This window comes from Drosophila bipectinata, chromosome 3R (assembly GCF_030179905.1).
Source record: "Drosophila bipectinata strain 14024-0381.07 chromosome 3R, DbipHiC1v2, whole genome shotgun sequence".
Lineage (NCBI taxonomy): Eukaryota > Metazoa > Arthropoda > Insecta > Diptera > Drosophilidae > Drosophila > Drosophila bipectinata.
The window spans coordinates 26,027,089-26,052,331 of record NC_091739.1 but is presented as its reverse complement, the minus strand read 5'-3'; the positions used below and the strand labels follow the sequence as shown (position 1 = coordinate 26,052,331).

General features: G+C 41.5%; 9 protein-coding genes across 13 annotated transcripts in view; 6 read left to right on the top strand and 3 right to left on the bottom strand.

Annotated features, from left to right (window-relative positions):
- Nucleotides 1-4: 4 nt before the first annotated feature.
- LOC108122142 (probable ATP-dependent RNA helicase DDX55 homolog) lies at nucleotides 5-1,896 on the bottom strand. Its single transcript, XM_017236664.3, has one exon. It carries the CDS (start codon nucleotides 1,851-1,853, stop codon nucleotides 30-32), a length of 1,824 nt encoding a protein of 607 aa, XP_017092153.2. The 5' UTR covers nucleotides 1,854-1,896; the 3' UTR covers nucleotides 5-29.
- Nucleotides 1,897-2,287: 391 nt separating this feature from the next.
- On the top strand, nucleotides 2,288-4,036 carry LOC108122202 (mitochondrial nicotinamide adenine dinucleotide transporter SLC25A51). Its single transcript, XM_017236758.3, has 3 exons — nucleotides 2,288-3,047; nucleotides 3,160-3,289; nucleotides 3,345-4,036. Exons 1-3 carry the CDS (start codon nucleotides 2,476-2,478, stop codon nucleotides 3,663-3,665), a joined length of 1,023 nt encoding a protein of 340 aa, XP_017092247.2. The 5' UTR covers nucleotides 2,288-2,475; the 3' UTR covers nucleotides 3,666-4,036.
- A 191-nt stretch (nucleotides 4,037-4,227) lies between these two features.
- LOC108122203 (dual specificity protein phosphatase 18) lies at nucleotides 4,228-8,291 on the bottom strand. 2 transcript variants are annotated; one of them, XM_070281486.1, is made up of 2 exons: nucleotides 8,047-8,291; nucleotides 4,228-5,044 (listed from the first exon to the last, which is right to left on the bottom strand). In XM_070281486.1, the coding sequence occupies exon 2, from the start codon at nucleotides 4,936-4,938 to the stop codon at nucleotides 4,444-4,446; it is 495 nt and encodes a 164-aa protein (XP_070137587.1). In that variant the 5' UTR covers nucleotides 4,939-5,044; nucleotides 8,047-8,291; the 3' UTR covers nucleotides 4,228-4,443. The 2 variants fall into 2 exon arrangements, with proteins under 2 accessions (XP_070137587.1, XP_017092248.2); XM_017236759.3 differs by lacking the exon at nucleotides 8,047-8,291 and adding an exon at nucleotides 7,631-7,980.
- Nucleotides 8,292-8,512: 221 nt separating this feature from the next.
- Nucleotides 8,513-10,550, top strand: Jasper (JIL-1 anchoring and stabilizing protein). 2 transcript variants are annotated; one of them, XM_017236209.3, is made up of 2 exons: nucleotides 8,513-9,303; nucleotides 9,409-10,550. In XM_017236209.3, exons 1-2 carry the CDS (start codon nucleotides 8,614-8,616, stop codon nucleotides 10,123-10,125), a joined length of 1,407 nt encoding a protein of 468 aa, XP_017091698.2. In that variant the 5' UTR covers nucleotides 8,513-8,613; the 3' UTR covers nucleotides 10,126-10,550. The 2 variants fall into 2 exon arrangements, with proteins under 2 accessions (XP_017091698.2, XP_017091697.2); XM_017236208.3 differs by having other exon boundaries at nucleotides 9,361-10,550.
- spn-A (RAD51 recombinase homolog spn-A) lies at nucleotides 10,536-11,821 on the bottom strand. Its single transcript, XM_017236210.3, has 3 exons — nucleotides 11,707-11,821; nucleotides 11,093-11,649; nucleotides 10,536-11,035 (listed from the first exon to the last, which is right to left on the bottom strand). The coding sequence occupies exons 1-3, from the start codon at nucleotides 11,770-11,772 to the stop codon at nucleotides 10,654-10,656; spliced, it is 1,005 nt and encodes a 334-aa protein (XP_017091699.1). The 5' UTR covers nucleotides 11,773-11,821; the 3' UTR covers nucleotides 10,536-10,653.
- Nucleotides 11,822-11,856: 35 nt separating this feature from the next.
- On the top strand, nucleotides 11,857-12,823 carry Rpp14b (Ribonuclease P/MRP subunit p14 b). Its single transcript, XM_017236213.3, has 2 exons — nucleotides 11,857-11,997; nucleotides 12,060-12,823. The coding sequence occupies exons 1-2, from the start codon at nucleotides 11,966-11,968 to the stop codon at nucleotides 12,358-12,360; spliced, it is 333 nt and encodes a 110-aa protein (XP_017091702.2). The 5' UTR covers nucleotides 11,857-11,965; the 3' UTR covers nucleotides 12,361-12,823.
- On the top strand, nucleotides 12,641-13,188 carry Rpp14a (Ribonuclease P/MRP subunit p14 a). The gene is made up of 2 exons (XM_017236214.3): nucleotides 12,641-12,823; nucleotides 12,915-13,188. The coding sequence occupies exons 1-2, from the start codon at nucleotides 12,792-12,794 to the stop codon at nucleotides 13,186-13,188; spliced, it is 306 nt and encodes a 101-aa protein (XP_017091703.2). The 5' UTR covers nucleotides 12,641-12,791.
- A 23-nt stretch (nucleotides 13,189-13,211) lies between these two features.
- On the top strand, nucleotides 13,212-13,766 carry LOC108121906 (mitochondrial intermembrane space import and assembly protein 40-B). Its single transcript, XM_017236212.2, has one exon. It carries the CDS (start codon nucleotides 13,212-13,214, stop codon nucleotides 13,671-13,673), a length of 462 nt encoding a protein of 153 aa, XP_017091701.1. The 3' UTR covers nucleotides 13,674-13,766.
- A 211-nt stretch (nucleotides 13,767-13,977) lies between these two features.
- The window catches only part of sima (HIF-1 transcription factor component sima), a 65,154-nt gene continuing 53,888 nt past the window's right edge, over nucleotides 13,978-25,243 (top strand). For 2 of the 3 annotated variants that reach the window (XM_017236207.3, XM_070281662.1), the window contains exons 1-6: nucleotides 13,978-14,856; nucleotides 23,739-23,926; nucleotides 23,993-24,222; nucleotides 24,284-24,508; nucleotides 24,564-24,730; nucleotides 24,789-24,895. In XM_017236207.3, coding sequence (XP_017091696.2) covers nucleotides 14,669-14,856; nucleotides 23,739-23,926; nucleotides 23,993-24,222; nucleotides 24,284-24,508; nucleotides 24,564-24,730; nucleotides 24,789-24,895 — 1,105 coding nt within the window. In that variant the 5' untranslated portion in view covers nucleotides 13,978-14,668. Of the gene's footprint in view, nucleotides 14,857-20,424; nucleotides 20,910-23,738; nucleotides 23,927-23,992; nucleotides 24,223-24,283; nucleotides 24,509-24,563; nucleotides 24,731-24,788; nucleotides 24,896-25,243 lie in introns of those variants that run through there. The other variant, XM_017236206.3, reaches the window with a different exon arrangement.

Here is a 25,243-nt window from a genome sequence, read left to right as displayed (position 1 = left end):
TTGTACAAATTATAGACGCCTCTATAGGATTAATCATCGCCCTCAATACCCATAGCCTTCTCATAGTCCTCTTCGGTGATCTTCTTCTTTTTGAGACGCTTGAAGAGCCGGATGTCACTGGCAAGCTCGTCCAGATCCTCTTGAGAAAACTGCTGCTTCTTTTTTCGCTTCAAGGGCCCCGACTCTCCTTCAGCCGCCTTCTTTCGTTGTTTCTTTGCCTTTCGGAGTTCCTTCTTCGACTTGGCGTCCATTTTGGCCTTCTTCGTTTGATCCCAAGACTCGGTCTGTTTCTTGTGCAGCTTCTGACCTGGCCAGCTGCCTGTTTCCTCATAAGTTTGAAGTTTCTGCTGCCGGACTTGCTCCTTCTGGGCATTCTTGTAGGTCATTTTGGTGAGATCCACCTCGAATTCGGGCGCTATGTAGCCGTCTCCACTGTAGTTCTTTAACTCCGGCATACGGGGCAGCTGGAGTAGTCCGTAAGCGGTGGCCATCTTGCCCAGATCCAGATCTTTAAGCCGAAGAATGGCGCTACACTCGTGTTTCGAGTAAGCTCGCACATGCGACACAAAAGCCCGCATTCCCTTGTCGTAGACACCCTTATCCGCGGCCTGCTGTTGATGTAGTTTCTTCAGCACGACTGGCAGCTCGTAGGATGCTGGTTCATCCTCCTCGGGCAGCTCATTCAGCTCCACCTTCTGGTTGATTTTGAGGAAGTGTATATACGCATCCTCACTGGGCAGAAGAAACACTAAAGCGTTTCCCTCGTTTCCTTGACGGGCCGTTCTTCCCACGCGATGTACAAAACTGGAGGCGGTAGATGGTGGATCCCACTGAACTACCCATTCGATCTCGGGCACATCCAACCCGCGTGCCAGGACATCTGTGCTTAGTAGCACAGCATTGGGTTCGTTTCGGAACTTTTCAACCACATTAGCCCGTTTGTTCTTCATCTTTCCATGGATACCCAGAACCGTACGCTTGGGCAGCAATGGTGGTAGGGCTTCCGCCCAGTACTCCACGCAAGCACAGGTGGGAAAGAACACCATCACCTTGCCGGTGCGGGTAGCTGGAGAGGATAGAAACTCCAGCAGGGATATGAACTTTCTTTCTGGCTCGACGATTTTGTAAAAGTTCTGCAGCCGGGCGGGTGTGTTGACGGAGGCTTTTTCTTTAACAGAAACCAGAACGGGATTCCGGAGACCAGCACGTATCAGATCCGTGACCTCGGTGGTTTGAGTGGCCGAGAAGAGTCCTGTCCTGCGCTGGCGAGGAAGGTAGCCCAGAATATTGTTGACACTGGTCTTGAATCCCAAGTCCAGCAACCGGTCAGCCTCGTCAAGAACCAAGAACTCCAGGCTCTTGACTCGCGCTGCCAGGTTTAGATCACTGCCCTTCCTCTGGAACAGATCCTCCAGCCTGCCTGGAGTGCACACAAGAATGCAGGGTGTTTCCTTTCGCAAGGTGGCTATATCTTCCTCGATGCTATTGCCGCCCACAATAAGCTGCTGGTTCAGATAGTCAAGATCCTCGTGCTCCAGGAATTTGGCCAGAACCTCGGATATTTGGCGCGCTAGCTCCCTTGTTGGTGAGATGATAAGTGCTCCGATTTCCTTGGGTCCCCATGGCGTCTCCTTGTGGCGCCTTTGAAGAATTTCCAGCAGAGGCACGAGGAAAGCCAACGTTTTCCCACTGCCCGTTACAGCTTCTGCCGAAACGTCTTTTCTGGCCAACAGCAGGGGGATAGCCGCCGTTTGCACCGGGGTCATCTGCTGAAAGCCGAAGCTCTCGACCACCTGTAGCACAGGCTCGGAGAGCGGCGGTTTGTCCAGAGAAGTCCACTTTTTACGAGACATGCTTGTGGATATTTGTCAACAAACACAACATGTGCGCGTTAGTGTGGCCATCATAGGACAAAAAAATAAACTTTATAAAATACTGTTTTTAATAATACAGGTTTTTGTAATATATAATTCAATTGTTGTTTTATTAACGTTTTTATAAATCTTTATTGATATCTTAAACGTGTTATTTGATAAATATAATTAATTAATTTAAAATCCGAAAAGTGTTCTACACATATTCTTAAAATGAATTTGATTGGAACCTTTAATTACCTTAATTCTAGTTAGAAAAAGTGTTTTACAATTTAGATTGTTATCAACATTAAAGCTAGAACATATAATAAACAATATAAAATATATTTTACTACAACAAATTAAAAAATTTTACTACAACCCATAATAAATCACGCGACCATCTCTAATAAATACTGATATCGATAAGCAGCTGATTTCTCCACTGTCCGTCATACCGTGGTTCTTAATTATATAATTCTAAGCGTTCAATGTGATCAAAACAAACTTGGGCACAAATCAGTGTGTGTGAGTGTGCGGTTACCTGTACGGTGAAACATGGTAACGAGGTGACGAATGCGCCCTCTTCGAACCGCACCAGGAAACACTTTAGGTTAGCAACATGAAAGACGATGGAGACGGCGACCCCGAATCCGCTCTGCCAAATGACGTGCAAACAGCTGATCCACTAGCTCCACCTCATGCCCATTCCGTAAACATCATGGCTCCTCCTGGAAAGAGTGTGGGAGAACCCCGTCCCGCCAGCGTTTTTACGGAGCGTTTCTTCGGCGCCTTCCAGTGGGAGGAGTTCGCCTGCGGATGCGGAGCAGCCTTTGTCAACATAACAGCCACCTACCCCATCTACAAAATGATTTTCCGGCAAATGCTGCACGGCGTTCCCATCACCTCCGCCTTTGCCCAGCTAAGACACGAGGGATTGGGATTCCTGTACCGCGGAATGCTGCCACCTCTGGCCCAGAAGACCATTTCCCTGTCCATCATGTTCGGCGTGTTCGATGGCACCAGAAGGTACTTAGTGGAGGACTACGACATGAATGACTATGGTGCCAAAGTGATTGCTGGAGTGGTGGCGGGCAGCGCCGAATCAATTCTCCTGCCCTTCGAGCGAGTACAAACCCTGCTGGCGGATTCCAAGTTCCATCAACATTTCTCCAACACAACCAACGCATTCAGGTGATTTGAAGTAGTGGTGTCATAATAATGGCTAACCAGTAAAGCTAACAAAGACTGAGCAACAATTTATTGAATCAACTATGATATAATCATGGGATTTATTCCTTTCCAGGTATGTGGTGGCAAACCATGGCTACCGGGAGCTCTACAGGGGATTAGAACCAGTATTTTGGCGAAACGGATTGTCAAATGCATTCTTCTTTGTGCTGCGAGAGGAAGCCAGTTCAAGACTGCCAAAAAGAGTGAGTATCTGGACATATAGCACCCCAAGCCATAGTAACTACTTTCTTTTTTTAGAAATCCGTGTCCAGTCGAACGGCCCAGGAGTTTGTGGCGGGCGCAGTGATTGGAGCCAGCATTAGTACAATATTCTACCCGCTAAACGTAATCAAGGTGTCGTTGCAAAGTGAGATGGGCCACCGATCGGAGGGCAGCTGGGCCGCCTGCAAGCGAATTTACCGGGAGCGCAACTACCGCATAGCTAATTTCTACCGTGGATGCGCCTTTAACACGGGAAGGTCTTTCATCAGCTGGGGAATCATGAACACCGCCTACGAGAACCTGAAGAAGCTAATAGCTGATGAGCAACCGCAGATTGCTGTGGTTAATAGTAAATAGGGCTGGTTACCACCACAAGCAACTACGTATTAAGCCGCATGCAAACTAGATAAGCCTAAGTAGGAGCCGCATCAGTCATATATTTCTATTGTTTTCGAATGAATATGGAAGATTCTGGGAGTAATCTAAGCTGAATGTACACAAACGGCAACTGCCGCCCTATTAGCTAGCCAATTTTGTATTGCTTTAAGTTTGGTCTAAGATGCTGAGATTTTGGGTTTAATGTACATACACATCCTACGCGAGGCCTGCTGTGTTCCTCCTCCTCATATCTGTATATCGATCCAACCGCCCCAACGATTGCCAAAGTTTTCTACGGCTTGGTGTCTGAAGGCAACGCGAGCATTTAATAAAGCCCATTCTACGAGTTACGGGTTAGATAGTTTCTATACGAATACGTGTGTAAATAATATAGCTTCAGTACAATACTATATAACAGAAGTGTGTTGTTCGTTTGCTAGTGACTTTGTGATTCATTGAAAATACTAAACTGAAAAAACTACGATGTAAATTCAATGTTCTTAACTGAAAATAAAACCTTTTAATTATTAAAGTTGTGAAGTTGGCATATAAACGATGTTTATTTTAATTTATTTTAATTACAGTTCTCATTGTTCAGATTATACGTTAAAAATAACCTTAAAATGATATGGACTGGCTTATATAATGTTCAGCATTTCATTGTTATCTTAAGCACTTAGCATACTAAATTCTAATCTACTGTAGGGGACAAGTATCACAAGCAACATGGTGTTTGCAAAATAAGTAATGTCTTAGTTTATCGCCTCTTCAGTGCGCTGCGGTAACGCTGATAGAAGTCCTCCATGGCCCTGTACTCGGGCTCAAGGATGTCGGGGATCTCCTTGTCCAGCGATGCAAAGTACACCATTTCCACGGAGTTGGTTCCCCGCAGTTGCAGTTCATACTGTCGCAGCTGCTGGAAGAACCCGGAGTTTGGTCGCACCTGTGGCCGTATAGACTGGACGTGTTTGTAGGCCTCCCGTAAACTCATCCCCGAGTGCTTCATCAGGTAGGCTAAGCATAAGCTGGCAGATCGGCTCACTCCAGCCACGCAGTGGATCAAGGTGCACCCGCCACTGAGACGCACTTCCTCGACCAGATCGGCGACTTCGTCAAAGTGCTGGGAGAGGTCCACCTGCGATCGATCCTGGGCATTGATGCGCAGATACACGATATTCTTGTCGCTGGATAGGGGGGTGTCTGGAAGCTCGGGAGCCACGTTGATGACACAGCTCACACCCAGTTTGTCCATGTAGGCGGGAACTACTGCGGCTGCCCCGCAAAGGATCAGGGAAGGGGTCAGGCGCGACAAGCCCGGATAGGGGGTGTGTTCCTCAACCTTGAAGAGGTTCAAGTTTCTGAAAACAAAACAAATATATCATTAGTAAGTGGTCTATATTCAAAAACATATAAATATATTTTAAGAGCTCTTCATTTTCAATATTAGAACGCCACCTGGTTCTCTCTCGGGCGAAAATATATTGTTTTCGGTTTCATTTTGGATGCCCTAATAATAAATGTGTATTAATGGATATTGGGGGTTGAAGAAACCGATAAAATAAGAAATGTTCTTATGGGAACAAAGGAGCGTATTTTTGGTGTTAAGCCAAACACAAAAATGGCACAAACAAATGGCAGGTATTCCGTATGTTTTTTGCGTTGTACGGATAAAGCTGTCGACATGAAACAGTTCCCGCCGCCGCCGCCAGGCTGGGTAATTTTGTGAATGGAAACTAAAAAACAACACATCACCCACACCGCCCAGCCCGGCCCAATCCATCCCCATCCCCATCCATCCAATCCCATCAGATCCCACACCATACCATCATCTACGTATTTATTGGGCGACGTCATGGTTTTTGCGCTGCGTAGGATTCTACAAACAATAAACATATGCCATGAATACACATTTGCACACCTCGGAATTTGTTTATAATTAGTTTTTTTCAAAGTGTATATTAAATGGACACGAAATGAAAATAGAATTGATCTATAATGGTAGTTGCCGAAAGCATAAACAAACAGATCAATTCGAAAATCAAACTAAAATGGCATAATTATGTGTTATTGGAGGTGATCTACCTCTTGGCCTGTTGGTTCCAAACTATTTCAAATCGATTAAAGATATATAGTTCTATATTTGTACTAAATAAAGACTCTATCAATCAACTTGAACGGCTGCCAGACAACCGTGTCATTAGGCGCAAAGTGGAAGGAAGGATGCTTCAACCCCTTTGGCCACCCTCCTGTCATTTTCCATGTCATCAGAGATCAAATGGGAACCCCCTTGGCACTTTCATGCATCTGTCAGCACCTCAGCTTCTAAAAACAGCGTCCACAGAGGAATGTAAGTTTAAATTAAGACACTGAGGATATTTTTACATAGAATGGTTAGGTACTCTTAAAAATAATAAGTTAAAAACTAAGCCATCTCCCAAAGTTTAAAATAAACCCTTTCTAAAATCAAATAACAATAATTTACCAAGTATATTGGCAATTTAAATAAATTTACCTACGATTTATATAACATCTTTATACATAAGTGTATAGGCGTCTTCGAAGTGTCAACGAAAAATATTTTTTTTGGTTTTATTATATGTTTACGGCGACTTTTCGTCGTCATTAAATAATAATCACAAATTCCGCTGGCAAGGCGCCAAAATTAATCATCGGTCACTTTCACTAGACCAAGCCCGGAATGGCATCGGCATCGGCAGCGCCAGAAATGTTTTTGATTTGAAAACAGGCGAAATTAAAATATTTCTCACCGCCCGCATCTATGGACGACAATATGTTTTTGTCTTCTTTTTTTTTTTTTTTTAAATTATCACCAAATGCAAAAAAGAAAGCAACAAATACGATGTGATGTTTTTTTGAATACCATTTTCATTATTTATGTATCCACTAGAGTGAAAGATCCTTGTTGCTTGGGCTACTTTCGTATTGTCAATCACAAAAGAATTCTTTCGAAAACTAGGTTAATGGAATGGGATTTATTAAGGTGTCTATAAAGATTATCAAGGGATATTTTATTGTAAATTAAAATATATACTAAAGCTAAACCATTTTTAAACTTGAAATATTCAAATTTTACCTCAGGGGCAACCATTTGTTTCTTTCGGCTGCCAACAATTTTTGACAGATTCGTAGACAGACTTTCGTCTCCCCCAAGATAAATGACTAATTTCATTTTCGCAATTATGCTGTCCTTGAATTCAATTGTCAGAGTCAGGGTCTCCGATAAAGAATGCCAAGAATGCGGCAAAAAAGACTCCGACATAATTAAAATCAAGAGAAATATATTTCGAAATTTATTTTACAGAATTTCCCCCCAAATTTGATTTCCGCGTTTTATAGATCAGACAATAGAAAACATTTGACCATGATAGAAATTTGCATGTTTCTAAAAGTAGACATATTTTTGTAAATGTGCTGGAATTTGCAATGGAATTTAGTTCAAAAAACAAATAAGTTTTGAAAAACGCATATGGCCAATTTAGGGTGCATATGTTGCGAAAGAATTCTGATCATTTCAAGATGAAACGATGCCATAGAAGTGCAAAAATATCCATATATGTAAACCATATGTATTGTAGTACAATCTTGTTAAAGTCAAGACTATATATTTCATAAAATCTCTGTGAATATCAAGACGTGTTATGCGCATATATGGACATTTGAAAGGTAGAATTTCCAAAACTAAGCTAGACATATGAGCTATATGAACAGGGCATGTCTGTGTAATGGATACCATTAAACTAATTAATTTCGAGCTTACGACAAGCTGTCAGGCAACAACAAAGGTCCGGCTTGGGTGACATCACCCAACGACCTTGACAATAATATGTAATTTGTTTGTAATTAACTAAATGTAGCTCAGGTGGCGACCGCAAACATATTAGGAGGAGAGAGTACTTTTAAATATATGCGTGCAAATGACTCACTTTTGGCAATTCTCGTTCTCGACATTCTCATTAGCATAGGAAATGATTCCGCCGCCTCCAACTATTAACTCCTGCATTTTGTTTATGTTCCCAAAAATTCGCGCCACTTATTCAAGAATTTACGCTCGGCAATAAAGAAATTCCTCAGATTCCAGTCCAGAATACGAAGACTATTTTTCGGTTGATCTCCGATGCGGTGGGTAAACAAACTGAAGTTTTTTTGGATATTCGAGAGGGGGAACGATTCTATTCTTTTTGGCAAACAAGCGGCGACTGAGCGACATAGAGTGAAATGCCTTCGAAAATATATTCAGTTGATGTGGTGAGTTGTGCTGCGGCGGCCCAGAGGTGCGTAAAGGTGTTATGTGTGGGTGAGCTGAGGTGGAAATGGGATTCGCCTGCCAACGAACTCCCACCTGTGGTCTGTGCCAGCAGCGGGCTATCGCCTGCACCGGGTTTTCGCCTGTCTAATTCGACAGCTGGGTTAATCGGTTCAATTGCGTTTAACTTGACAAATGTTCAAAATTACATGTATGTACAAGAGACATGCCGCGGACAGCACTATTTTTACTTTTTTCGAAAAGAAAGATTCTATTTTTTAATCGGTATTTTGCGGAAGGAAATGTTTGTAGTTTGACTGAAATTTGACTCCTTTCTAGAATTGGCTTTGTATATTAAAAATAATAACAAGGATAAATATTAAAATATTATGATTCAAAATGTTTCTGAGTTATTTAAATGAATTATAATTTGGAAAACATTTAGTAACGGGTTTTTTTTTTTTAAATTTCGATTTCAATGTTTCATATTCTGGCAAGGCCGGGACAGCCTTGCCACACATTTATGCGATGTATTTTTATAGCTATCGATAACAAGAATTTATCGATAAGAAAAAGCGCGAGACGGAACAGACGCCACAAATTGGTTAAAAACAAATAATTTGGAATTCCACGCCATCCACAACAACCAACTTCGCAACGGCAATGGGCAAGGAAAAGGCTGCCAAGACTTTCAATATTGGAGACCTTGTGTTTGCCAAGGTCAAGGGTTATCCGGCGTGGCCCGCGAAGATCACCAAGTGCAACAACAAAAAGTACAATGTTTACTTCTATGGGACGGGGGAGACGGCAAATATTAAATTGGAGGACTTGTTCGCCTACGTAGGGAACAAGGATAAGTTCGCCACTGACAGGAACATGAAACGCGCCAAGTTCAGTGAAGCCATTGACCAAATAGAGAGCGCCCTGCGTGGCGAAGATTCCGCGCCAATCGATTTGTCCGGTGGGGAGGAAGCAGCTGCCGCCGAAGAACCGCCAACAACCGACAAGCAATCGGAACAGGCAGAAGAAAGTAGAAGACCTGAAACAGCGGAAGCTGCAGATTCTACTCCAGCGCCAGCTCCTGCCCCGGCACCGCCTGAGCCTCAAAAGAAAACCGGTTCGCGAAAGTCAAAGGCACCGCCACGCCATGTGGATGGCGATGGCGAGGACGCAACCGCTGCAGATGCACCACCGCCAGCTAAGCGAAGAGTTCCGGCCGAGGGATTAAATTCTTCTCAGACCACCTCCGCTTCAGCTGGCACTGGTGCTTCTAGTAGCGCCAAAAAATCGGTTAAAAAATCCAAGCCCACGGCAGCAGTTACCCCCATACAAAAACGATCTAAGCCTGCAAACGTGAGTATATTTAGCAAATAGATGATTAAGAATGTTTATAAGGATCATCTTTTGCAGCAAAACATTCAGAACGACTTACTTATGGTGTACTTACCCACGGCAAAGTGTTTAGGAATCAACATCAACTATCAGAGACCGGAGCGCTTCGAGAGTCCTGCCGCCGAGAAGGCCTGGGTCGAGAAGTCCCGGGAAGAAGCCCACGAGCTGAAACTAAAACTGGAAAGTGGGCAGCTGGAGCCAGAGTCTATGCCCGAAAGGATAGTTGTTGAACCGACTCGGAACGAAATCCCCAAACTGGAGGCCATGCGCTTCATTGAGGAACTAATTGAGCACGAGGACGGCCTGTTTATGGAACGCGACTTTATCACACTCTCCCAACAGCTTCGGGAATGCTTAGGGCTGAGGAGAGCTAATGTTGGGAAATGCCTTGAGATTCTGGAACAGTTTAAAGAAGTGGATTTAACTAGACTTATGCTGTTGCGGAACCCAGAATGTGTCGACATTATGCGAAGATTGCGGAGGTACGTGGGCAACCTAGAGCTCTGGAAGATGAACTCCACAGACGAAATGGAGTTCAAGGAAAAGGCACAAATTATTCGCAAAGTTTCCACCGGTATCTATGACAGCTTCAAGGCTCTATTCGCTCCCCTACCGGAGCAAGAGGACAATTTTTGGGTAGACTTTTGTGAGAAAGTTCGTATTTACAAGAATTATACGAAAAACATGAACGAAAATCTTCGGGTAACGATGAGCGAAAGTGGTTACAACAACTTGGTTGTAGCCAAAGAGAGCGCGGCTTCTACAGCTGCCGCCCAACAGTAAATGATCAGTGTTTAAGGACAAGCACCGCAAGTCCCACTCTATTCTAAGGTCGGAAAACCATGGAAATCCTAACATGGAATTTCTGACACAATTCTATTTTCAGTTACTTTTAAGCGTTAAACCCCGGGCTATTTGGATTCCCAGCTCTGGAGGATGAAGTTCGACATGCCTAGTGCTATTGCTTAATTTCTAGGTTTACAATATGACCCCTGTTCTGCTCACTATACATTTTTTTGCAGACCATACACCATACAGCCTCCCCAGCTTTTTTGACCCAAACATATATATATTTACTATGTGTGTAGTGTTTTGATTAATAATGAATTATAAATAGTTGGTACATTCTACTAAAATATCATACCTTATGATGACATTAAATTCAATTAGCTTTGAGACTGTTTCTCATGGCATACATTTCGAAAATATTTAAATGTTTTTTTGGGCAAAAGTTGACTTTAGTGGATTATCTTTTAAAATTAGTAACAAATGCAAAACATAAACTTATTAGATATTCCTCACTCAGATTCATCAATTCTCCTTGGCGTCTCCAATTCCATCCGGCAGAATAGCAAACATCGCTTCAGATTCCGGTAGACAGGGCGAATCGTAAATCTTGCATATCCGGGTTTCTCCTTTGCCTTTCCGTAGATAGAGCCGCGTTGTTGATGCATGCGCCATTATGTGCCCTCCAATCGGCTTTTTAGAATCTCCAGCGAACATGCCAGGTACAGCATCAACAGAGGCTGTGACCTGATTCGTAATAACCACCGCCACTCCAAACTCATCCGCCAGGCGTTGAAGCATCCGCAAAAACAGACCAAGATGATTTTGACGGGCAGCCAGTTCGCCCCTGCCTATGTAATCTGATCTATAGAGGGCCATGGCGCTGTCCACAATGACCACGGCATATCTGAAAAGAGAATAAGTCATTAGGGAACTGTCGCAATGGTATAAGACTGGAGCTCACCTCGATTCAAAGAGCATACCCGCTGCCATTTGGATGAGCTTGGTTTGCTGGTCAGAGTTGTAAGCCCTGGAACAGGCCACGTTGTCCAGTACCTCCGCTTCGTTCAGCTTATATCTCTGAGCTATGGCTGACAGTCTCTCCGGTCGGAAAGTGTTTTCCGTGTCGATGTAGAGACACTTGCCTTCGCCGCCTTTCTGACTAATCGGGAGTTGGCATGTCACTGCCAAGGTGTGACAGATCTGCGTCTTTCCGCATCGAAACTCTCCGAAGATTTCCGTAATGGATCCCGTTTCGATGCCCCCTCCCAGCAGCTTGTCCAGCTCCTTGGATCCTGTGGTGAGCTGCACAACGTCGGCTCGCATCTCATAGAACGTCTTAGCGCTAAGGAATCCCAGAGGCACTAACCGAGTTGCCATCGCAATGATCTGCTCAACTTTGCCTCCCCCCAGACCGGGTATGGCCATCAACTGCTTTCTGGTGGAGTTGGCCACGGCCTCCACCGTGTGCAAGCTGGCTTGCTGGAGAAGCTTAACATCTTTTGCAGTAATGGAACCACCCTTGGAATGCAAATATCAAAAATAAAAGTACGAAAAGAAAACTTAACCAACACTCACGATCAACTTCGTCACGTTCAAGGGCCCCTCCTCCTCCTCCTCCTGGACATTCGTTAGGTTTTCCATTGACAGGTCAAAAGTTTCACAGATTGAAGTTTGTTTATTTCGTTCGTTTGTGATACTAAAATTATACGTTTTGTCAAAAGAATTTAGTCAAAAGATTGGCGCGGAGTATCGCTACCATTCGCCTATTATTTGCCATTCGCCCCGAACCGAATTCCACCAGCGCACAGGGATCACTGGCTAGTAGCACACCATCATGACCGATTATTCCTACTTCGATATCAAAATGTAAGCGACAAAGGTGGAATTTTTTTAAGTTTTAAAATAAATTAAAAAGATTATATTTTTAGAAAACTACGAGATCCAGATGCAGTTGTATTAACACCGTCTCTCTTTCGAAACTGCATTATCGATAGTCTGGATAGTTTTTTTTGCGAGGAAAAGTTTACCCTTGAAATTGTCAAGTTTTGTGCACAGCAACAGCGGGTAATCTTCCGGGTGCCCCAGGAACTGCACGATATGACCTGTGGTTGCTTGGAACTAATAGGACATTACCAGGAAATTCCTTGTCACTTTCAGGTGTTGGAAACCTCTAAAACGGCATTGGATTTTGAAAAGCTACGCGGGAATGAAAAAAATAATGAGAACTAACATATTGAAAACAAATTTTGTTTGATTCCTAAAAATTTACAACTATTAGTTTTTCTTGAAACTTCTCTTCTTAAAAATTAACTATTTGTAGACATTTAGGTGAACTCTCAAATTTTAGGCTTACAATATTTTATGGAATTAAAAAGAACGTGAATTTTTACTGAATTTAAAATAATTTCGTTTTTAATTAAATAATTTTGAATATCAATCGGGCAGTAACATTTTTAAAAAATACCGGAAAAATACCAAAGCCTGACATGATAAGGCGGCTAGTTGGCAACTCTAACTTCAAGCAGCTGTTGAAAAAGAAGAAAGGGGAATAATTACATAAAAAAAACACACTGACCGGCATTTAAGACTACTTCCCGAACCTTCGGTAGAAAATTTTCCCTCGGAGAGCCATTGGGATTCGGGAACTCATCAATAAGAGTATGAGTGGTTACCAATATCTGGACGTCAAGCTGTAGGTGAAGAAATTTCATCACCTCCCATAGATCTTCCACATGCGCACGTGCATCAGAATGTTAACTCATGTTTTTTTTTTGTTTTCACAGAAAACTCCGTGATCCTGAATCAGTAACTTTAAATCAGGTATTTCTATACGGCTGTATTCACAACTCTCTGGAGAGTGTCTTTGGCGAAATTGGTGGCCAAACCGACTTGGAACTTTTGAAACTCAGCGCTGACGAGGGACGCTTCCTAGTCCGGATTCCCGAAGATTTTCTGGAGCGAGTTCGTATCGCTATAGCTCTGATTGGCCAATACCAGGGAGTGCCCTGTCATTTTCAAGTGCTCGAAACTTCCGCGACCCCTTTGGACCTCGAGTAACCTAGAATTTCACAATATTTAAGATGTCTTACTGCAAGGAATACGGCAAGGATAAGGTGTGCTTTGTCACCAAGGAGGATCATTCGACGCCCAGCACCATCGAACTACCCCCACCGGAGCAGCCAGAAGGAGTGATCACCAAGGACGGTAACATCAACTGGAGTTGTCCCTGCCTAGGAGGCATGGCTACCGGTCCCTGTGGTGTAGACTTCCGCGAAGCCTTCTCCTGTTTCCAGTACAGCAAGGCCGATCCTAAGGGCTCTGATTGCTATGATGCATTCACCAAGATGCGTGACTGCTTCCAGAGGTATCCCACCGTCTACAACAAGTCTGGTGGCGATGATGACGACGAGGATGGATTGGGAGGTGCACTGGGTGACGGGGATGGTGACAAGAGCGCAGACCCACTGGCCGATGCTCCAGAGCCAGAGCCCACAGAAGTATTGGCTGGACCCAATAGTACCTCAGTGGTTGCGAAGCAATAGGTGGGAATCATTTCGCGTTAGAGTTACTTAAACGATAAGGGCTAGGTGTGACTTCGTACAAAATAAATAAACCTTGTCATAGTTATCATACTTCAGCCATGATTTTTTCAAATTTATAATGAAAATGTTAATTAAATAAAAGAAGTGGCTATCATTTCTTGATTCTGTTAATTTCATGAATAAAAATGAAAAAATTCATTAAAAGTAATTTTTACTGTACGGTGAAGCTAGTTTGTTTGTTTTGGTATATTGAGCGATGCGTTAACAGCTGACTTTGGTATTTTCTCCCTCCCACAGTCACACTGTTTACGAAGAAGCGAACTAAAGGAAGTGAAAAATAAAAGCGTATTAATATTTCGGGACGAAAAAATGCTGTAGGCGCATTGTAAAATGCATAAAGTGCACATAAATCGCGTATGTGAGGTGCTACAACGCAAATATAACCGAAAACTAACGCAAAACTTTAAAGTGCAATAACAATACTCGACGAATCGAATAAATACCAAAGTGCAATTGGCCTGTTGAGACTAGAAAACAACAACAAAATCCGAATAAACGAATAACCTTGTGCTGTGCCAGTTGTTTTGTGATTCGAAATTAAAGGAATATTACTAGACGGCTAAAAAAGAGGCCATTCCAATAAGTGTAAAGTTCAATAATTACCAATTTTCAAGGAAAACAAAAAGTGTGTGTTAGTGAGTGCCTGTGTGTCCGAAAGTGTGTTCCACCAATACAACCATACACGACCCATACACGCGCATAACTAGTTTTCATAAAAAAAATAACGAAAAAGTAATAGCGATAATATAATACACAATAACACACAACAACAACAGCAACGAAGAGTCTCAAAAAGTGCTGGAAAACTCCCCGATAAGAAAAACAAAAAAACAAAAAAGAAAAAAAACAAGTGAAAAACAACAACAAACAACAGGAACCTCCACATCGACAGATCTTGAATGTTTCTATGCTGATTTTGGATCTCTAACGAGAAAATGGTTTCCCTAATTGATACAATAGACGCAGCAGCAGAGGCTCAAAAGCAAAAGCAGTCGGCAATTGCTGCATCCACCTCCTCACCCTCCTCATCGACCACCCCCTCGCCATCTTCCTCTGGATCCGGATCACCCGTCCTGGTCAAATCGAACCTCACGGCCAGCGGAAAGCCCAAGGAGAAACGCAGGTGAGTCATAGATCTAGATGTTGGTTGTGTCCCTAATGGTCTGGAGTCCCTATACCCCACCCTATCATTCTCTATTGGATCTTTTTTAGATCAGAGGTTGGCTTATTGCATAAGCGTTTGCTTTCTTTTTCTGCTTCCTCTTCGCTTACCCACCGCTGCTGCTGCGGCTGCTACTGCTGCTGCGACTTCGCAGCGGGCGTCAAGTGGTTTCTGGTTATATTTTGGGTGATTCTTGAGTAGATAGATACTTTTTATGATAATAAAGAGCCTTGTACATGGGTATCCTTTAGGTCGTTTTAATGAAGATATAAAAATAAATAAATAAAAATAAAATATAAAATATGTAATAGTAAAAAGCCCTATAAGGGTTGTCTCCTTCAGGTTGTTCTTAAGAAGAAATATTTGTTATATAAAGCCCTATATAAGGAATCCCTCAGGTTGTTCTTTAAAATATAGAATAATATTAAAATGCTTTATATAAGATATCCTTCAGTTTGTTCTTAAAAAGATGTATTTAACAATAGTGAAAAAGTATCCTTAGGATATAGGGGATCCTTCAGGTTATTCATCTAGCTCTTTTTTCTTTTTTCTTATAAAAAAGGTATCTTTTAGGTTATTCATGTGCAGATATAATAATAGTACAGATACCTCTATGAGGTTTTTGTTAAAGAATTATAAGAATATTTCTTAAATGGCCTAGTAATACATAACTCGCTTTATGTAACTTCCCTGGTGACTATGAGTGAATTATACTTTGTTTTTATATACATACAATGTCAATACAATATATTTATATTTGTACTAAAAATGAATTAAAAACCAAAAATAGTTAGTAATATCAATGATTATTAGTAGGGAATATGAATAAAACTTTCTTCAGATACTTATGAATTGTTCAGATACTTATTTTTTTCTTATGATATGTTTTTTCTTCTCATTTTCAGGTATTCAAGGTAGATAAGATTTAATTCTCAGACTGATATAGATACAAACATACATAAATATTATAAGGTTTTATTATTCCAAATATATTATGTTTATCTCAGAAGAATACTATAGTTTTTCCTTCAGACACCTTATTTATAAATATCCTAAGCCTTCATCCTTTATTTTATCTTTTTTTATTCAAGAAAAAAGGTTACAAGAAATCTACCCTTCCTTATTCATAACAATATAATCATATCCTATATTGTATACTCTCCAGGTATCTATATATTTCAATAGCTTCCCCTTTACGGACGTCACTAAATGACGAAAAAGAGAGAGCTCAGTAATAGGGTGGCTAGGGAATGAAATATATTGAAAACCGAATCATTAATCACGCGTTTGACTAATTTTTGCATTCACGGTAATTATTATTCGAACTTGGCGACTAGACTGGGTGAGAGCGAGAGCCAAATAGCAGCAGGCCGAAGGAGGAAAAGAGCTAGCAACGACCCAGACCCACGACCTTGGAAAAGTCAAAGACAAAAGTCGAGACACAGTTTGCATATGCATGGAATCGGTTTCCGTAATGGAATATGATATGATGGAGTAGAGCTGGAAAATCATCGATGTTCACCTACATCGATGTTTCGATGTTTTTCAGAAAAAAACATCGATGTATCGCGATACATCGAACTTTCTTAGGGTGCACTTAAAAAAATTTACCACACCATATTATATTAAAATATATTTATTTATTAAAAATAAATGAATAAAAAGTGTAATATATTTATAAAAAATTACGCTTTGTGTAAGATCCATAGTTTAATAATATTTCAAAATTCAAAATGGCTCTTAAATACTACTCTTGTATTAAAAATGAAACTTAAAGCTAGTCTTTCATAGAACACAAAACTTAAAATGAAAAAACAATTGAAACAAAAATATAAAGCAGCTACAAGTTCTAAAAAAAAAATCTAAAACAAATAAAAAAAAAAAAGCGAAAAAATAAAATTAAAATTAATTTAAATCCAGTCATTTTTTATGACTAATTATAGATTAGTCTTTTATTGTTTATTACTTAACAATTTTATTGTTAAGTTTATTTCATTTAATTGATAATAATTTTTGGTGCACTTACCAAATACCAGCCAAGAAGTGATGAGTAAAGAGGAAACATCGAACATCGATGTTTGAAAACTTCGATGTTTCTCGAGTTTCAGAAAACATCGATGTATCGATACATCGTCGATGTTTTCTCCAGCTCTATGATGGAGTAAATAGTAAAAAAATAAACACAAATAAAAGGTACTCTCAGAGAGAAACGATACCAGAAGCCACTTGTTGCTTAGTCCTTAGGGGATATATACTCTGCCTCTATAAGGACAAGCCTCCTTTTTATCTTGAGCTATTTTTAGCCAAGTGCATTGTTCTTCCAAGTGCGTTTTTTACGCATGTTGGGTTATTTTGTAAAAAAAACAAAATCAGGAAAAAACAATAAACCTGTTATGTTTGAATATATTGCCGTCTCTCTTGCTCCACAACCTGTTTTTCGGCTTGTTGGATTCCGTTTATCAGAGACCCCCCACGCCCCTTAAAGTCCAAAATTTATTTATCAACCCATAAACTACATAGTTTATGTTTTTATTTTTAAGAAAAAAACCGAAAATATTTACATGAAATTGAAACGGATTTCCACTGGTCTACGTGACGCTTAAATAAACCACTTACGACTCTAACTGGAAAACTGAAAAGCTGAAAAGCGGTTCTATAGCCATATATTCAAAGTGTTCGATCCACTGACCGACTCTTGGCGGCAATTTTCCATTTACTACCAACTGGTTCGAGTACATTGGCCGGTTGTAAGCTCAGGGCAAACAATTGGCTTTGATTTCGGGCCCAAAAGCAGGTGAAAGTTTGCATAAAAAACGACCACTATTTGAGCTGAAACTTAAGGTAGTTGTGTATTATGATATTATTTTCGATTGTAGAACCTGACCTCAATAAATCTAGAGGGAGGCAAGAATCTGAATCAAAAATTATGTCTTGTTTTTAAATTAGTTTCATAAACTGCGTGGACCTCGAGCACCGAAGCTCTTGAATTAAAAAATAAAAACTTAAAAAAAAAAAAAAAAACAACTCGAACAATAAATAAATTTCAATATTAACGCAAACAAACGCACGCTTACACATACACTCATTCAAGGCATAATGCATGTGTGTGTGTATTGTAAAATATTTAAATGATATGCCATGTTGTTGTTGCTATTGTTGTTTATATGTTTGTTGTTGTTTTTGCCTTCTGTCTGGCCACAACGACCTACTTTTTGCGCAATCGAACTAAAAATGTGACGACACGGGGACACGGGGAGGCTGGCAACACACCCGCAGGGGGCGGGTTTATCAAGGGAGAAAGAGAGGTGGTGATAGAGGGGGAGAGTAAGCAAGAAAGAGATGCCATATGGTGTGTGTGTGTGTGTATATAGCCCCCATATTAGTCTTTTGGAGTTATTGTTGATTTTCATTCGAAAGTCTTGTTTTTGTTTTGGCTGCTACTATACAGTGAAAAAAATAACAAAAATATTTATTTATATCGTTATCAGGTCAACCTTTAACCTCATTAGTTGTTTCTCCAAGTGTAGGGAATTGAACTCAATGCAGCGAGCGAGATGCCAAGAGGCGGAAGACAGAGACGGAAAGCAGCCAACGCAGCTTCCGAATCTCTTTCAATCTTTCAGATACAAATGGACCATGGACCTTATAACGCTCCCATATGGTGTAAATTATGGTTCTTTTTTTCTTGCTGCCAGCGAAAGTCTTAATTTATTAGTTAAAGTGTCATATAAGATATTTATTTTTATTTTTTAAAATTGCGCAAAGCTTTATTTTTTTGAGGTCTGTGATATCCCACCCAACCTGTTTTTAGATATTTATATCTTTGGGTAGGTCTTACAAAAAGATCTCATTGTTGAAGAACAAAGGGGACCCTCCTTGTCTAAAAAAGGACCTCCTGTTGCTGAAAAGAGATTAAAATTTTATAATGAAGTGACTTTTTAACAGGAAAATTAATGCCAAAGGAATTGGAACTAGTCCTTCATTATTATTTCTTTTAAATTGTGAAGATCGAGAGCCCTACACTTAACTATCAGGCATTATATAGTTTGTAGGTTTTTTAATATATCAAACAATTTTTGTATTTCTTTGAAACTCGGAAGTTAAAAAACCCTAATCCTAACTTTTAAGACCTTTTGAAACTCTGAAGATCAGACTCTACTATACTACACTATATATATATATAACTATACCATATATTTATATGGTTTATAATTTATTATTTTAAATTATAATTTTGCTTATGAGACTCTGAAGATCGAGAACCCTATCCGTAACTATCAGTCCTAATAAAATTTAATATTTTTAAAAGATTGAAATAGTATTAATCTTTCAAAAACTTGTAATCCTATACTTAACTATCAGACCTTATATACTTAGTTTCTAGTATTTTGAGATTCATTAAAATATATGTAATTCTTTGATTAAGAACCCTAATCCTAACTACCAGACCTTATATAGTCGCTAGTATTTTAAGAAATATTACAATAAAAATCTTACAAGCTACCATTCTAATCTTGAAAAGACTACCCTTGCTGAGTTGAATTATTATAACATTGTGACTGACATTTGTAGCATAAGCATAAAGGTAAACAGAAAGGTTATCTCCGAGCTTTTAACTTGACCCCGGGCTGTCGGCTCTCCCATCCTCTTCCTCCTCCGATTACACTATTATTTTGATTACCTCGACATGGCTGGCTGCTATCGCGATTCACTTTCCTCGGATCGCATGTTTGCCAAACTAATCTAAATATTTAGTTGTTATGGCTATAGTTCTGCGATAAGAACTCGGCCGACCGAGAAACAGACTCTTGGAGATCAGTCTTCTCTTCAAAGAAGACTAGAATCTTTTCCAAGATTTATTTAATTTATGCCAGTCAACAAAGAGCTAGCCATACTGCAGGGGAGTGAGTCATATAAAATCGAAGCCCGCAGGACGTGCAGAATTAGTCGTGTGCGCTGAAAAGTATACTACGAGATACTGGCCGTAATTACCAGCTGAAGTGGAGCACACTGACATAATTTATAAGCCTCTAATTTGAATCTGCCACTCATGGCACAGGCCCAACTGATACCGTCCAATTGGCCAGCACCGAACCTCTAGCTCCCTGCCTGCCCGGTCGAGTCGAGTTGAATGTTTTCGAGGCGGAACTTTATCTTATCAGAGCACCCAGTCCGGGCTCCGGATAGGCAAACTTGTCTGATAGCACACGGAATCTGACGTTAATGTCTGACTCTCTCGGCACTCTCTCTACTAACTTTTATTGCCATTTTTTTCGGTATGGGTAGCCTGGTTTGGGTATAAATATGATCGCTGCCAAGGCATAGAACCTTTCGCTCAATTACCACCGAACTCCCGGTCATAGTGTTTGCCGTCGTCGCCACCGTTACCTCAGTCACTGCAGTTACCAAATCGTAAAGTGCTTGTGTTTGAAATCAAAATAAAGTCTTCGGTTCTGGACGATAACAGCTGGAGATACCGCGTGTGCCGAGCGTGTGTCCCTCGATGGGATTAGCCGGATTCCAGCGAAAGAAACGGCGCAAAATATGTACAACTCCTGGGAGGGCTGCGATGTCTCCTGCACTGGCGATAACTCCTTCTATGGGGAGGATCCCTCGGTCGCCTCCTGTAACTTTTTCGAGTGCGATTACAAGCCGCAGCCGCCACAGCCGCTGAACCATGGCTCGGTTTTCGGTCGTAACCCGATTAATGAACCCTCGGTGAACTTTGGCAATGGCTCGTTCATGAGTGCCAGGCAGCCGCAGCCCACATTCGTGGGTGCCATGTTGGGGCCCAATGGCCAAGCTGGTATGAACCGGTACCATCCGTACCAGCAGCCACAGCCGCAGCACCCACAGCAGCATCACGACTTTTACCGCCAAAGGGGCAGCCTCCTGTCGGTGGCCACGCCCTGTCGCGAAAGTCGTCCCTGGAGCTATTCCTACTGCTATGGATATACTCCCAACAATACCGAAGCTTGCCAATTTTCTCAGTTTGTCGATATTGAGGACTTTATGTGAGTAGTGATATTTCCATCCAAACATGGGGAGGTATTCTTAAGATCTAGAAACCTAGGGGGTGTAGGGGGCGTAGAAACCCAAACCCAAAAGTGCTGTCTCCACTGTAAAATCCGCCGTAGTCCAAAGTAAACGTCGTGGGATCTTATCTATGCTTATTTGTGGATCGCCTTTTATAATAATATTTAGATACGGCCGAGGAGATAACCAGAGGGCAGAGAATGGCGAGGAGAAGGTGAGAATGAGTCAAGGTTCTCTATGGGTTTCGCCCAACAGTAGTACACATGAGGTAGTATCTCAGAGTATTCTCTTCAGCGACTTTGGTTCTCTTTTTCAATAAATGGCAATCTAGTGAATAAAACTTGAAGATTGTTTGGCGGCAGTTGGCTTGTAGTTGTAACTCTTATCTGACTTTACCGATGACTTTATGCTGGGTATTTCCCAAAAGAAACCCCTCAAGAGGTGCTTTTCTATATAACTCTGATCAGTAGTGATTTGCAAATGATTGACGCAGTTGCGAGCTGTAAGCTTAACCTGCAACGTGCCCGGAAATCAAATGGTCCCCTTGGTCTGTCCTGTCGTCTGTTTATTTCAGTTTATTTACGTTTTGGACGCTTTTATTCCAAATCTGTGCTCCCCCATCGCCATGCTAATGAGCCAGAGCTGAAGCTGAAGCTGACGACGCACTTGCAGAGTACACACTCTGGACTCTGGAGGTGTCTCTGCTAAACATCCCTGACCTCATGAACTCGACACTCTGGATTGTATTTTAAAAGGTCTATCTGGGGGATATGTCTGATATATCTCTCAAGAGATTGCGGCATGTTTGGTTGCGAATTTCGCAATAATTGCTTGCTTTTGGAAATTAAACAAAGAAGACCGGGTCAGTAGCCAAAAAGAGACATGTTTTAGGATAATAGGCTTAACATACACGTGCCTTTAACGTGGTTCTCATTCATAATGATTTTTATGAGGAATATTAATAGCTTAGTATATAGAATATATGTATATTTGTATATAGCTTTTATATATTTTTGTTGGAAAACACCACTTAGGTCAAAGAATAAATAAAAGAAATTATTTTTAAGAATTTTAAATAGGAACTAAAGATTATACCCACAATCGTTGGACTTATCAGTAAAATAAATATGGTGGTTAAATATTTCCTAATTCCAAGAATTCTTTGAGTACATTTTTATAAGATTTACTATATTTTAAATACCAAGTCTCTATGTTTTAAAGTCTCTAATATTTTTTTCTCCGTGTTCGAGAGCGGAAATATTAAGCAACAACAATAGCTCCTAAATAGCCAACCACAACAAGGCAATTTTGATGGCACTGCCTGAATATTTATAGTAGCTATAGTAGCTATAGTTACTTCTGTTACTGGCCCGATCGCACCTCCACCACACCCCTCCAGAGCCACAACATCCCGATCTTAAGCAGGCCATTAGCATGCACTCGAAGTGGTCAGCTTTCTATGGGTCTACTGTATATCGAGTTATATACATTATATATAATAGCGATAGCGTTTGAAATAATATAATATAATAACTATGGTATCTAAAGCCACTGCATTCCGTCATTCCGATGGAGGCTGATTGACAATTGAAAGCCTTCTAATCAATACTTCTATTGTGATTTTTATTTTTATTTAATTATCTTTTGTATTATATTTTTTTTAGGGTTGGGGGGAGTGGGATGGTTGTACGGGATAAACTAAAAAGTATCATATTTTATTAGACCAACGCCAGACCGGAGATATCAGTGCCTTTGTCGGCTGATATGTCAAGTTCTGGTCGGACAGGTGGATCACTATTGAAATCAGAGAAATAATATTTCACATTTTGGCGATGTTGCCAAGGGGATTTTGAGTAATATAACACCTGTTTCATAGTGTTTGCCCTTTTCTGAGGTTACAATTAATGCAATTTTGGCAATTTTTATAGAAGACCCCTACTACTAGGGAGGGCTACGTGCAAAAATTGGCATGTCTCGCGGATTATACAAGTTTTTAAAAATAATAAGAGGCACGAGTTCTTCTATAATGTTGCTTTTGGATAAATTCCCTAATTAGTTTCCTAGCATGGGGCAGCTCACGAGATTTTCTTGGCAGACTTTTCTGTCATATAATTTTTCTTTGAATTTTCCTCCTCTTGGGAATACTTATGTCTGTGTGTGAGGTCAGTGATCTTGCGGAAATCATTCTCCCTCGTTGTTGATTAAAAATTTTGTCCTAAACTGGAGCTTACTCACTCTTCCAACCTGCTAATTGCCAACTCATCGGAGCGGTGGGAAGTTTCGTCAATTATCTGCAAAAATATTCCAAAGACCACCATCGATTTGGGGATCGGTGCCAAGGTAGCTTTATCAGTCGAACGTGTGACTGCTGGCTATTCTGGGAAGCCTCATAAACTTGTATACATACATATTTCATAAACCCTATAGCTATAGATAGTGCTTCAGCATTGATAGTTGGCTATAGGTCAGGATCTTAAGCGTTGACTTTGGTGCTTGGATCGTAGACTTCTTCGCAATTAGTGCCGTGAACTTTGGCGCCGTTTCGATCGCCTTTTTATTCGCTTGGCCTGGCGGCAAATGCGAAAATTGCCAACACGGTTCGCTTAATTGGAAAATTGCGAGCTCTGGCCAAGCGAATTGAATCACAAGCAATCAAATGGGAATTGAAATGCACGCATATTTCTGGCACCTTCCCTTCCAGCCTCTCCCATCCTCTTAACCTTTCCTACGGCCTACGTATGTGTGGCCTACGTGATCGCCATGAGCTCTTACTAATTTAAATATTGCATCTTTTATTGTTGTTGCAGGAACAATGAGAAGCGCAAGGAAAAGTCACGGGATGCCGCTAGGTGTCGTCGGTCCAAGGAGACGGAGATCTTTATGGAACTCTCCCAGGCCCTGCCCCTGAAAACCGACGATGTCAATCAACTGGACAAGGCCTCCGTGATGAGGATCACCATAGCGGTGCTCAAGATTCGCGAAATGTTGCAGTTTGGTGAGTAATTCTTGTACTTTTCCAGTCTTGAAAGGATTTTTAATAAGAAATGCTTCCTTTTTTTAGTGCCCAGCTTGCGGGACTGCAATGAGACCATCAAGCAGGACATAGATGCCTCGGAGGACCAGAAGGAGATCAAGCCCAAGTTGGAAATCGGCAACGAGGATTGGCTAAACGGAGCCGAAGCCAGTCAGTTGCTGAAGCAGACCATGGACGGATTCCTGCTGGTGCTATCCAGCGAGGGTGACATCACCTATGTGTCCGAGAACGTGGTCGAGTATCTTGGCATTTCCAAGGTAAGTGTTTTCCCAGAAGCGCCATGTTCTCGCCGCTAATGTCTGTATTCTTATCTGGCAGATTGACACGCTGGGTCAACAGATCTGGGAGTACTCCCACCAGTGCGACCATGCCGAGATCAAGGAGGCCCTCAGCCTGAAGCGCGACATTGCCGACAAGGTCACAAAGGGTGAACAGCGGCAGGAGGCCGGGGTCAGCACCCATCACCGGGATCTGTTTGTGCGACTAAAGTGCACCCTGACGAATCGAGGCCGGAGCATCAACATCAAGAGTGCCTCCTACAAGGTGAGTCCCAGTACCAGTCTAACCGGATCAGCACTAATCATCAATCGTTATGCAGGTTATACACATCACTGGACACTTGGTGGTCAATGCCAGGGACGAGCGAGTGCTGATTGCGATTGGCAGACCCATTCCGCATCCATCAAACATTGAGATTCCCCTGGGAACTAGTACTTTCCTTACCAAGCACTCCTTGGACATGCGATTCACCTACGTGGATGACAAGTGAGTCCCTTTAACTAAGATGTCTTTTAAGATAATACGATGTACTATTCTCTTTCAGGATGCATGGCTTATTGGGATATTCTCCAAGCGACTTGCTAGATACGTCTTTATTTGTCTGCCAGCATGGAGGCGACTCCGAGAGACTCATGGCCACCTTCAAGAGCGGTGAGTGGCGTTCGTTTCAAATCCCGCGACTCATTAAAACAAACGGCAGCCAACTAATGCTAAACTAATTACTTTAATGTGCAAATTAAAACGCGTTCGTCGTTAGTTTGCAACTAAAACGGGGGATGGGCGATGGGGTCTAGGATGCCGGAAGAGGATGCCCGGCGCATCAAAACAAAGTTGTCACTCGTCCAACAGCATTACCTGTCCTGTCTGCCAGCCCGTCCTGTCCACGTCCACTGCCACGTCCAGCAGTTGCCATAGCTTATTGCATTTAATTAGTTGTAGCACCTCCATCCCTGGAGCGCCAACACAAAGGCCATTAGTCGTTGGCTGGACTTGGCTCGG

Excerpts from the sequence above, each read along its gene's own strand:
- Jasper (XM_017236208.3), top strand. The coding sequence starts at position 8,614 with ATGGGCAAGGAAAAGGCTGCCAAGACTTTCAATATTGGAGACCTTGTG. Across the intron at positions 9,304-9,360 it reads AACGATCTAAGCCTGCAAAC|CAAAACATTCAGAACGACTT; the intron begins GTGAGTATATTT and ends CATCTTTTGCAG.
- spn-A (XM_017236210.3), bottom strand. The coding sequence starts at position 11,772 with ATGGAAAACCTAACGAATGTCCAGGAGGAGGAGGAGGAGGGGCCCTTG. Across the intron at positions 11,650-11,706 it reads TGAACGTGACGAAGTTGATC|GGTGGTTCCATTACTGCAAA; the intron begins GTGAGTGTTGGT and ends TTGCATTCCAAG. Across the intron at positions 11,036-11,092 it reads GGTATGCTCTTTGAATCGAG|ATATGCCGTGGTCATTGTGG; the intron begins GTGAGCTCCAGT and ends TTCTCTTTTCAG.
- Rpp14b (XM_017236213.3), top strand. The coding sequence starts at position 11,966 with ATGACCGATTATTCCTACTTCGATATCAAAAT. Across the intron at positions 11,998-12,059 it reads TCCTACTTCGATATCAAAAT|AAAACTACGAGATCCAGATG; the intron begins GTAAGCGACAAA and ends TTATATTTTTAG.
- Rpp14a (XM_017236214.3), top strand. The coding sequence starts at position 12,792 with ATGAGTGGTTACCAATATCTGGACGTCAAGCT. Across the intron at positions 12,824-12,914 it reads CAATATCTGGACGTCAAGCT|AAAACTCCGTGATCCTGAAT; the intron begins GTAGGTGAAGAA and ends TTGTTTTCACAG.
- LOC108122142 (XM_017236664.3), bottom strand. The coding sequence starts at position 1,853 with ATGTCTCGTAAAAAGTGGACTTCTCTGGACAAACCGCCGCTCTCCGAG.
- LOC108122203 (XM_017236759.3), bottom strand. The coding sequence starts at position 7,707 with ATGCAGGAGTTAATAGTTGGAGGCGGCGGAATCATTTCCTATGCTAAT. Across the intron at positions 5,045-7,630 it reads GAGAACGAGAATTGCCAAAA|AAACTTGAACCTCTTCAAGG; the intron begins GTGAGTCATTTG and ends TTTTGTTTTCAG.
- LOC108122202 (XM_017236758.3), top strand. The coding sequence starts at position 2,476 with ATGAAAGACGATGGAGACGGCGACCCCGAATCCGCTCTGCCAAATGAC. Across the intron at positions 3,048-3,159 it reads AACACAACCAACGCATTCAG|GTATGTGGTGGCAAACCATG; the intron begins GTGATTTGAAGT and ends ATTCCTTTCCAG. Across the intron at positions 3,290-3,344 it reads GTTCAAGACTGCCAAAAAGA|AAATCCGTGTCCAGTCGAAC; the intron begins GTGAGTATCTGG and ends TTCTTTTTTTAG.
- LOC108121906 (XM_017236212.2), top strand. The coding sequence starts at position 13,212 with ATGTCTTACTGCAAGGAATACGGCAAGGATAAGGTGTGCTTTGTCACC.